The sequence below is a fragment of the Tachysurus vachellii genome, chromosome 16 (genome assembly GCF_030014155.1).
Source record: "Tachysurus vachellii isolate PV-2020 chromosome 16, HZAU_Pvac_v1, whole genome shotgun sequence".
NCBI lineage: Eukaryota > Metazoa > Chordata > Actinopteri > Siluriformes > Bagridae > Tachysurus > Tachysurus vachellii.
Genome location: NC_083475.1, coordinates 13,666,224 through 13,678,666, shown reverse-complemented (window position 1 = coordinate 13,678,666; position 12,443 = coordinate 13,666,224). Strand labels below are relative to the sequence as shown.

Genomic DNA, 12,443 nt, shown 5'->3' with positions numbered 1-12,443 from the left:
GAACTGATAATATTTCTGCACAAAATGTGCACGAACCTGTTTGTTTATCTACTATAAAACCACAATCAGATTGTATTTTTATGTGTGCAATTATTATTATTATTTTTTTCACTCTTATCTTCTATGATGCCTGATCAACCTGAACCTGATGCTCATCACGAAACACTGGGCATTTAGTAATGTTACTGATTCACCCCAGGTCTCATAAGGCATTAGGCGTGTAACCCTGGTTAAAACCATATTTTATAGCCATTAAAACAATTTAAATATAGACCCTATCATTATGATCAGGGCATGTTACCTTTAATTGCAGTTTCCTGCGTCGCCAAGTCTTTAAAATTCTGCGTTTTTATTTACTGCCTTACGCATTGAAATATTTAACACCTCTGTGTTTAACACACACACACACACACACACACACACACACACACACACACACACACACACACACACACACACACACACACACACACAAAGTTTTCCAATAAGACCGACAACCATGCTACTAATCGCAGGTTAAGTCACCGATGTTGAGATGTTGACCGACATGATAATTTGATATAAATTATTCAGGAAGGTTTTCTGAATAATAAGCCACCAAAACAAATTTCTTCACATATTCATTTTAATGAGAAATCTGACGACACCCCGTGTCAATCTGCACAAATCCTTCAGGCTGGAGGTCACACATATAGTCCAGCATTATTTCTTCACTAAACTGTAGTATAATATCAATATTTTGAGTAGTTATTATTATTATTATTGTTGTTATTATTATTGTTGTTATTATAATTATTATTATTATTATTATTATTATTATTATTATTATTATTATTTTTGTTGTTGTTGTTGTTGTTGTCGTCGTCGTTGTTATTATAAAAATAAATATTATTGCTAATGTTATTATTATTATTATTGTTAATGTTATTATTATTATTGTTGTTGTTGTTATTATTATTGTTACTGTTATTGTTATTATTTATTTTAATAATAACAACAATAATAATAATAATAATAATAATAATGAGTATTATTATTATTATTATTATTATTATTATTATTATAGACAGCGGAAAACTGAATGATCAACATTCTCATATCCATAAGGTTGTATATTCACACTAGAAGGCTGTTTTAACAAAATTACCAAAACTCTTAAAAAAAATCAGCTCGTCTGTTTATAGAAGATTTAATCCTACATATGAAAATGATTACAAATATAAAAATACTATAACATTTTATAGAAACAACACAATGTTTTATATTATATAAAATAATATTAAAAAATTCTGTGAAATGCATAATAGACCATCATTAATCGTTTTAATTTCTGTTTCTGCATAGCGCATGTCTTAAAATAATTAAATAAAAATTACAAAATAAAAATAAAGATGCATTTTAAATATATATTAGCAGAATTTGATCAGATTTCCGTTGATACCAGTTTAGAAATGAACCAAGCACTAACTGCATTGTAAGAGAATGACTGGGGAGACTCAAAGATTGGAATGTTGCTGCCACCTAGCGGCTGAAATGTAAAACTGCACATGTCTGATCTCTGTAGTGAACTATTGTAGACATATAAGTAATCAGACAGCGCCGCCTTGTGGTTATTATAAAACATGAATGAAACCCCGGGGTGTGTTCTTTTTTCTTCTCAATTTATTATTGAGCTAATATAGCTCTTATAGAACTATGATAGATCAATAATTATTTATTGAGCAATTATACTGATAATAAACTGGATTTATTTAATTTTATTTCATTCATTTTTTTATTAATGACCTTCGATAAGACAGAAATACTACTTATCGGTCCAAAAGCCAGTATACAGAAACTCTCACAAGTCAACTTCCATTTAGAAGGATGTTTTGTTACTAGTAGCTTGACAGTGAAAGACTTGGGTGTTATATTAGACAGCAACTTGTCTTTTGAATATCATATCGTCCATACTACAAAAACAGCCTTCTTCCACCTTAGAAATATTGCCAAGCTGAGAAACATCCTATCTGTATCTGGTGCTGAGAAGCTAGCTTATGCTTTCATGACCTCTAGACTGGACTATTGTAATGCATTACTAGGTGGTTGTCCTGCATCTTCAATAAATAGGCTGCAGTTAGTCCAAAATGCAACTGCCAGAGTTCTCACTAGGACAAGAAAATATGATCATATAACCCCAATTTTATCATCTGTACACTGGCTACCTGTTAAGTTTAGAATTGACTACAAACTGCTGCTACTTACGTACAAGGCTCTTAATGGTTTAGCTCCCATGTATCTAACAAGTCTTCTAACATGTTACAATCCTTCACGCTCTCTGAGATCACAAAACTCAGGACTTCTGGTAGTTCCCATAACATCTAAGTCTACTAAAGGCGATAGAGCGTTTTCTTATTTAGCTCCCAAACTCTGGAATAGTCTTCCTTATAGTGTTCGGGGCTCAGACACACTTTCCCAGTTCAAATGTAGATTAAAAACTCATCTCTTTAGTCAGGCATACACATAATACATCCCATAATATTGTGCACTATTACATCAGACTTGCAAATATTATGAACAGCAGCTACGTTAATCCTTCTCCACTACTTCTCTCTTTCTACCCATCCTGATGCATCCAGAAATTGTACCAGCTCTGATTCTCTTCCGTGCGATGAAGATTTTGGACCTCCACTGAGATGAGGCCGACTCTGTGAGAATCCTGAGCCATCTACCAGCTCCAGCTGGACTCTGCGATACTACAGAGGGGATGTGAACTCCATGTGATCTTTTACATCAATACAACATTTGTCACACTGTATATTTATAATCACACCCTCAGTGTCACCCATATGAGGATGAGGTTCCCCTTTGAGTCTGGTTCCTCTCATGGTTTCATCCTTTATCATTCAAGGGAGTTTTTCCTCCCCACAGTCACCTGAGTCACCTTAGACATTTAAATATATCTAATATTAATCTTGAATTTTGTATTCTATTAATCTTTCTATTATTCTTTATATTAACCTTTTGTTCTATGTTTATGTTCTGTAAAGCTGCTTTGAGACATGTCAATTGTAAAAAGCGCTATACAAATAAACTTGAATTGAATTGAATTGAATTGAACTTCTAGGTGGTTCAGACAGAATGCTATGTGATTTACAGTGAAACAGTCGTGAACAATCTCCATTCAGTTATTAACAATATGTTAATGTGTCAATGTGGGTCTAATCTAGCCCCAGAAAACAAGTCACTAAATTTAATTATAAATAACCAGATTTGAGCTTGAATTCTGATTCATTTTGTGCCCTTGAATAACTCAGTGAGAGATGTAGAGAGCTCAGATATGTGCTCCAGTCACACAATTTAAAGGCCACCCTGTCACTTCATGCCAGAATGGGTCCAGGGCTCTATGTATTTGTTCTATGTACTTTTGCCAGAGGAACCAAAGGAACCTCATGTGGAAATAAGAAATGAATAAGCCAAGCTTTAGATGGAACTGGGGACCATATAAATGTGAGGTGTAAAATCTATCCATACTATCACTGTACTGCTTTTTTATTATTGTTATGTGCATTATTTTATTTTTTCTTATTTTAATATTTCAATAATGTCCATGGTTGGTTGGTACGAGCAGTGTGTTCAGCACATGTTTAAATAAAACCTTTGTCACTATACTTGTGTTTGTTTCACTGCTCTTATGCTTCTAGTTTTGTATTTCCTTGTTTGGAACCTTGCCTATTTTTCTGTTTTCTGATTATGGATATTCCTATGCTAGCCTTGTCTTTCTGTGCTTTGGATCCTGCTATGCACAATGATTATAATTTCCAAGATTGCACACAATGATTGTATGCATCCCATAAAGCAAACTACATAATTCAGATTCCTATATATTTTTCTGTTAGTTCTTTTAAATTTTAAATTAGCAAAGCACTGAAATGATCATATAATTTTGCCATTACAACAGTATTTCAGCCTCTACCCCATTCGCTCACAATGTACTATTATGGTAGTGTTAAGAATTCTCACCTACTAGTCAGCTAGATAGTGGAAAAGTGGTAAATGATGGTTAAAAAAAAAATAGATTTTTTTAATCAGAGGTGCAGACAGAGGTGCAGAGGTGCAAATACAGTTTTATTAATATTGTTACACTAGATGTTTAAACAATCAGTTTCTGATCAGGGTAATCAGTGGTGTGATCAAAAATGAACACCTGCTAGACAAACACAAAAATTAGCTTTCAGCACAAAAGGGTCATAAACGTTGAGAATCCCTCCGCTGCACAAAAATCTATGTAGATACATAAAGAGATACATACACAGGTAGATGTAAGACTTTCCAGAATATGAATAATTAATAAAGAGTTTATCCCACTCATCAAGTACCTGGAGCCATATTCCACATTTAGTTAATATAAAATAACTGGAAATTTTTTTCTAATCTCTCAAATGTTAGCTGCATGATAACTCTGATGAATGCTAACAAAATGCTGTCACCATACAAACAGACTTGCTAAATACAAACGTTTAAATTATTTACTAATTAGGATCGTCTGTCAGCTGTCATAAAGCCGTCCTGCATGTTCTTACAGTTCATTGTGGGTTTCCTCTATGTACTCTGGGCCAGGTTGCTCCCTGTCAGTTTGATGTGGTCTTAGAACATATAATGTGGCATTTAGATCAGCAGCTAATTTAGTGCCACGGTGGCCAAAGAAAGACAAAACATAGCTGTACATAGTGTGACTTTTTATACGTCACGCCTCATAAATATACCAATAAGAGGAGAACAGAGGTTTAAGCCAATTCAAACAACAGGAAATTTATTTTACTTTGTTAAAAATATATTTTAATACTATCATAAGTTGCTTTCTACAATTTCTACTTATCAGGCTTATCACCTGTGTAGCAAGAGCACATGCTGTTTTAGGGTATTGTCTGTAGAGGGAAGACTAGCATTCATGGACAGATGTTCATGGGTAGACAGACTATTTTTATGCCTGGCTTAGAGCACAGCATAATGTTTGGCTGCAACCTGAGTGGATAGGGGCAGTCACAGTGTGTGGGGTATCAGTGGACTGAAACTTCCCTGGCTCCCCTGTCTCTCAGTCATACACTGTGCAGGAGTATCATTTGAAGAGCCTGGACTTGCCATGGCTTCCTGCTACACTGAGCCGACACTTAGTGCCTGGGAGCCAGATGAAGACGAGGAAGAGAAAGAGCCAAAATCTCCAAGAAGGAGCTCAAGTGATGAGTCTGACGACTCAGAACCTGAGCCACCACTGGCTTCTGTGGGCCAAAGGAGGGTTTCTTTTGCAGATGCTTTTGGCTTAGACTTGGTCTCTGTTAAGGAGTTTGATAACAGAGTTGAGAGATCTGAAGCAAGAGAGGGAGAGGAGTTCTATCTGTCCTGCATTTTCAGCGTCCCAGCCTCAGATGAAGAGTTGGAGCTCCGGCTTCGGCAGAACAAGCTGGAGCTGGAGAGCATTGAGCTCCTGCCTGGCTCCACCACCATCCGCGGCACTATCCGTGTGCTTAACCTCTCTTATAACAAGGTTGTTTATGTACGAACTACTTTAGATAGCTGGCAAAGCCATTTTGACCAGCTAGCTGAGTATGTGCCTGGATCCAGCGATGGAGAGACAGACCGCTTCTCCTTCCAACTCTCCTTGATGCCACCCTTTCCACCCGATGGGGTGCGGGTGGAGTTCTGCATCTGCTATGAATCCGCTAGTAGAATCTTTTGGGCAAACAATGGAGCTATGAACTATGTGCTGTTCTGCCATCAGAGAGGAGGGAGAGCGCTGAAAGAGAAGGAGGGAGGGAAAGAAAGGGAGAATGAAGAGAACAATCAAAGGGGAAAAAAGAGCTGCTTGAAAGCTATCAAGTAAGAAAAGCTGCTTTTGTAGTTACTCTAATTACCAATGTTTATTGAGAGAAAGTTCTGTCAAATGTGCAATAGAAAAAAAAATCACTCATATGCAGTGCTGCTAATTATGTTTAAAAGATTGAAGGGTTTTTTGACTTATGACTACAATAAAGTGCATGATTTCTTCCATGTCATATGTTTACAGAAAAGGGACTTGTGCTGAGTCGAAGCCCACAGACAATGAAATCACAGGTGGGAGCAAGAAACAACATTTGAGGGGTAAACTTAATCAATTTTACATGCAAGTCTGACAAAGGCATTTGTTTCTTTCTTTTTTTTTTTGTTTTAGAACAAGACACATCTAGGTCTGTAGAGAATAAGAAAGGGAAAACTCAGCACAAAGCAGAAAGTCGATCAAGAGATATACTAGAGGAAAGCTGCAGAACTTTGGTAAGGTCAATCAGTTCTTCTCCAGAGTTATCGTACCTGACCATTACATGATACATATGAACAAGCAGTTCTTTACAGCAGCACTGAGAGTTTTCAAGAATTGTGTGCACTTTGGAGGCATTGTACTGGATCAGGTTTCTTTCATTTTAAGAGAGCCTTATAAGTTGAATTTAGACTTCTATAAAAAAAATAGAAAATAAGCACACCACATTATTAGCAAGCAAAGGGACTGAAGTACCTCAGAAGTTAAGGTTATAAGTTAGAGATTAAAATAGCAACAGTTGGGCTCTAAAGCATGGCCTTTAATCCTTCTGAATCCCTCAACTACAAGTTGCTTTAGGAAAAGGCATCAGTCAAATGAATAAATATCAATTCAAATTAGAAATGGAAATTTAAGCTTAAATGAGCACTCATGAAACTTGCATGTGCCTGATATTAAATATGCCTTCTATAGCCTTATATATTTATATAAAATATGGCTAAAGTTAGTTTAAATCTAAACTGTAATCTGTAAAAGTGCAAAAAGCTTAACATTTTGTCATATAGCACTTGTAGTTCAAGTACATTGAGAAGTGGAAATGCTTTGGCTCCAGAATTAAAATGTCTGGGATTTGGACAGCATGTAATGTGCGTCAGCTCAAAGAGTACAGTGCACCTGACTAAGGGAGAGCAGTAACATGATGCATGGGAACATAAAGCACCCTAAAACACACAGCAGGTTTATATTATAATGTGGATAAATACTGATTGGATTTTATCAACTGGAATGGAGTTTCAAAATCCTAAATACATTAAGTAATTTGCTGTAACAAGATTCTTAACAAGAATCTTCTTTTTCCTATTTTTATAATTGACTCTACTATTGTGGTCTTTTTAGCAAATGGACTTGTGACTCATATACTTATGACATTTTACAATTTAACAATCATTAAGTACTGACATAAATTTTACTATAATATATTAATGTGGAAGTGTGATACATAGCTTTCTAGCTATTCAATGACCCTGCATCTTTGATCAAGCATTACACATTTGGCTTTTGATAGTTTTTCCATTCTTGTGCTTATTGTTTGACTAAAGTGTAGCCATCTTCTCATATTAGTAAAACAAGGTGTTTTACCAGCACTTGACCTCTCTTTCATAATTGAAAAAGGTCTACTAGAGTAATGATTTTGTGACTGTATTTGTTTAACAGGCTGAACGACGGAACAGACGACGAGCAGCTCGACTGGCATCCTTGCAAGATTATTTCTCTAATAGGGAGGCAGAAGTCCAGCTAGTTCAACCTCTAATGGTTGTACTAGATACCTCTAATGTACTAGATACCTCTAGTACAATTCACGTATGCAGCAGAAATAAGCAAAATGAGAATAGATTATCGATTCTACCTGACCATCAGATTCCCTTACTTCCAGTGGAGTTGAGTAGAAACATTGCATCTCCATCTTCCTCTGATACAAAGACTTCTGAGATCATCAGCAGAACAAGGCTGGATGTATCTGAGAAAGAACACACAGAGGATGTGTCAACAGAGTTGTCAAATGATGCCTGGAAAGCTTTCCTCAATGGCACAGATAGTTCGGAAAACCACAACGATGCTTTGGACCAAAAGTGCTTGCTTTGCATTGCAGGGTCCAATGCCTCCCAAACATCAAACACAGAATATGATGTATCCAATGCAGAGGACAAGATATTGTCAGTGTGCAATAGTCAGGAGTTTGCAGTGACCATTGGGGAGGGGTCACATCAGGGCTTTACAGCAATGGAAACTCTAGTGTCTGATCCTGCTAAACAGTCACCAGCTCTTGATCCCAGTCATATCAGTGAGGTATTGAGTTATAAATATCCTGAAAAAGCACAAATCTTTACTGAATCACACGCTTGCCAGGAATCAGAGTCAACACAGGTACAATGGAGGCCTGGTGTCACTGAAGCCCCACATGACAAACTTACTGAAAGGCCTTTTAGTACAGATGAGCCCATGCTATTAATCAAACAAGGGGAGACAGCCTGTGTTGAGGATGCCACAGAACCACCAAAATCCAGAACAGGAGGTAGAGTCTTGTTTGAACAATGTGCAAGCAGCACAGAGTTCTTAGACATGAAAGGGGACACGGACAGAGTAGTTGACAAGACTTTGACATTAACGAGAATCAGGATCCAACCCTTTATAGAGAGTAGAGAGTCTTTAGAAAGACAGCATGAAGATGAAAGTGAAGAACTAAAGAAAATGAAAGAGCATATCCTGGAAGAAAATGAGAATGCATCCCAAATGAAAAGGATATTTTGGAGTGAGTATTCTGAAGAAGCTTTAGTGGTACTAGAAAGCAGATTGCAAGAAGATGATGAGGAACTAAAAGATGAGAACACAGAAATATGGATTTCATCAAGAACAAGTTTGGTTAGTGATGAAGGTGGAGCACATAAACCGACTGAATGTCTTGATAGGGGAGAGGAGGATGTTGTATATTATGAATTAGTGAAAAATGGATTCTCTGACTCCAGTGAGAGGCAAAAAGAAGAAGGTGATATAGCTGATGGAGAATTTGAAAATGGTTTAAAGACTGTGGGTCAAAGTATACATGGAACGATGAGTGAGGGTGATGACTACATAGAAAAGGAACTACACAAGCAACTATACAACCTTCAAAGTTCCCCTGAAACCTGCCCTCATTCACCCAACCTATGTATAACCAGCCATACCAATAGTCCATCTGGGAACTTCACCTGTACAAAATCTCTGAGATGGGGCGAACTTCATTTTCCTGTCTCTCACAAGAGTTTTGTGAATGAGGAGACTCTGAAAAATGGGGTAGCTCAGGACCTCGAGGATCAAGGTGTAGGGACTGAGTTTCCCAGCTCATTTTCCAGGATTGCTTCACCCTCAGTGAGCAAATTGTCAAGCTGGCTACTGATATGCTGGGCCAAACTCTCAAATCTCAGCTCCCTCACTGGGGCCATTGTGTGTGCCATTCTGTTTGTGATCTTAGTTAATGCTTATTTGCATGAACTCCCAGTTTGTCTGGCCATTTATCTGTTGTCTGTATGCTGGTGGTGTAGACAGGACATAAAAAAAGATGTGACTGCAGCTGACAGTGTGGACTGACATCAGTAAAGGAAATGTTTCACTTTCAGGGCCCAACACCAGTTGTCTACATGTACTGTACCAGTGTGGCACTTCTTTCTTTTGAGAATGTTTGCTTTCCTAAATAAAGTAATTTAATGTTCATTTTTGAAGGACACTTCATTTCCTCAGGGGCATGGTGGCTTAATGGTTAGCACGTTCGCCTCACACCTCCAGGGTTGGGGGTTCGATTCCCGCCTCCACCTTGTGTGTGTGGAGTTTGCATGTTCTCCCAGTGCCTCGGGGGTTTCCTCCGGGTACTCCGGTTTCCTCCCCTGGTCCAAAGACATGCATGGTAGGTTGATTGGCATCTCTGTAGTGTGTGAATGAGAGTGTGTGTGTGCCCTGCGATGAGTTGGCACTCCGTCCAGGGTGTATCCTGCCTTGATGCCCGATGACGCCTGAGATAGGCACAGGCTCCCCGTGACCCGAGGTAGTTCGGATAAGCGGTGGAAGATGAGTGAGTGAGAGACTTTATTTCCTCCATTTTGTGAAAATGATGTACTGTAGTAGAGCATAGTAGCTGTTTTTAAACATAAACAGCATAGCTTCTGTACAAGACAGCAGTTTGGATCAAATACAGTAATAGCTAGAGAGGTAGACAAATTAGATCAAAAATAAAATAATAAAAAATGGGCCCCCTTAAATCTATTGCCTGTTTCAATAAAAAAATATCTGTTTGGAGTCTGTGGTGGTAGACAAAAGTGCAATAAGTGTGCAAAAAGTGCAATAAGTACTTAATAAGTACAAGTATATAAGTATAATAAGTATAATCATCTTCAACTGTTGAATGGTTAAGAATTAAAACTTAAGGGCTTGTCAAAATTCAGACATGTTCCAAATTTTAATTAAATACCTTTGCTGCATAACATCAATAAGCTTTATCACTTTAAGCTGTTTTAAATTAGGGCTGCAAAGTAGAACAGAGTAAAGTATCTGGTTTTCAACATATCAGCAAAGAATTTAATAGCCATAATTATGAGTGAATATGTTAAAAGTTTTATTTCATATAGTACTGAGCAACAATGAACTGTATGTGTACAAACACAGAAATCTGTTCTAGCCATGTACATATGAGTGGATTTAGGCTATGACTATGACATCATGGAGCACTGCTACTTGTTTATACACAAGGGTTATGGATGTGACATTTCCTGCAACATCCACCATGTGACTAAAGTAGGATCAACCATGGGAACATAGAGAGAGAGAGAGAGAGAGAGAGAGAGAGAGAGAGAGAGAGAGAGAGAGAGCAGATGCAGTGCGATACATGATCGCAGTCACGTATGTAAGTCAGAAATTTAATTCTCACTTGTAACCTGAGATTGGCCCACACATGACAGGCATATAAATCTGCTTGATATCCACAAACAATGGACTGCTATATATATAGTATATACTATATATACTATACATGCATTGGAATAGGAATGTATGTGCATGTTTGCGTACTGCTAAGGCTAAAGTTCGTGTGTGTGTGTGTGTGTGTGTGTGTGTGTGTGTGTGAGAGAGAGAGAGAGAGAGAGAGAGAGAGAGAGAGGGAAACAGAGCCACTGGTTGACAGACGCTGCAGGCACCTGATCCATTCTGTTGTGCCTTTGACCTTTCGGAGGACCAGGCTGGAGTCCAAACTGAAGTCTCTCATCAAGAAGCACTTTCAGGAACCTCCCGAGAAGTCTATACACTCACTGACTGAAAACTTTTAACAGACCTAAGCCCCATGACTTCTACATCAGCCCCTCAGACATGATTGCAGTGTTAAATGAATTCGTCTTACCTCAATAAGCAGTCTACAAGTTAAATAAATACTATGTTGGATATTGAGAAATCAACTTGAGGGAGATGTTATTAACAGCGGTGTTAAATTTTTTTTAAAGATGAAATAAAAATGATGGAATAACTGCAACCTCACAGGGACCTTAAATAAATATATAAATAAAAAACTCCACAATATTTATATTGATAGCATATTGACATATTGAGCAGGCAAAAAAGGCTGAAAATGTGAATAAATCAATCAATCAATCAATCAACCAATCACATTGCTATAAGCTAAGCTAAAAAGTAAAGAGTCCAGTTTCACAAAAGAATTGTCAAGTTAAGACAATCTTAGCCTATTTATTTAATTGTGATCATTTTGCAACAATGCCTTTGGAAACCTGACGACAGCCTGTGATGGCAATAAAAATGTGTCAAACGTTACCATCATGAGCATCTGAATATTAGAGCTTAATGTGCATAAGAAGCCATATTCAATATTAAAACAGTTCTTTGTACTATAAAACATATCTCTATTACTCTGTACAGGGCTGTGCTGATATATTTACGACATTTGTTAGATGGTATTAAATAGACAGAGTCCAGTAGCCAGCGTTTTAAAGCTCTAATGAGTTTGCTGAAATGTGATAGCAATCCCAAGCCTGATCATGCTTGCATATACCCCAGATATGCCTCAGCGAAAAGAGGGAGGGAACTGTTTATAAAGTTGTATCACTGCAATCATGTGAGAGATCTTTTCTGAGGTGAGAATGCTTTGGTGGACTTGGCCACAGCAAACTTGGCAACTGTATGGCATACTTGGCAATCTTTAATATTCATAGATGTGAGGTGTGTAAAGAGCAAAGTATAAGCTATATATATATGTGTGTGTGTGTGTGTGTGTGTGTGTGTGTGTGTGTGTGTGTGCGTGTGTGTGTGTGTGTGTGTGTGTGTGCAGAAATAATCACTGAGCTCTTTATTATTTCATTTTCATTCGTGCATATCCAATATATCGTCAGCAGTACAATGCATAAAATCATGGGCCAGAAACTTGGATAATGTTTGGAGTTTGGCTCAACCATCTAGAAAAAGGAACAAAGATTAGTTAATCATTATGTCATTAAGATGTGTGGCTAACTTATAAAAAAGTCTGAGGTCCAGAGCGCTCTGGAGAAGTTTTTATCAAGGATGTCTCTGTACATTGCTGCATTCAAACTTTCAACACTATGTTTCACTGTAGGGATGGTATTGGACAGGTGATGAGCATTGCCTG

The 12,443-nt window shown here is 37.5% G+C and overlaps 1 protein-coding gene across 1 annotated transcript; it reads left to right on the top strand.

Annotated features, from left to right (window-relative positions):
* The first annotated feature begins 5,079 nt into the window (after positions 1 to 5,079).
* ppp1r3aa (protein phosphatase 1, regulatory subunit 3Aa) lies at positions 5,080 to 9,461 on the top strand. Its single transcript, XM_060889713.1, has 4 exons — positions 5,080 to 5,856; positions 6,044 to 6,090; positions 6,188 to 6,288; positions 7,484 to 9,461. Exons 1-4 carry the CDS (start codon positions 5,123 to 5,125, stop codon positions 9,392 to 9,394), a joined length of 2,793 nt encoding a protein of 930 aa, XP_060745696.1. The 5' UTR covers positions 5,080 to 5,122; the 3' UTR covers positions 9,395 to 9,461.
* The last annotated feature ends 2,982 nt before the right edge of the window (positions 9,462 to 12,443 follow it).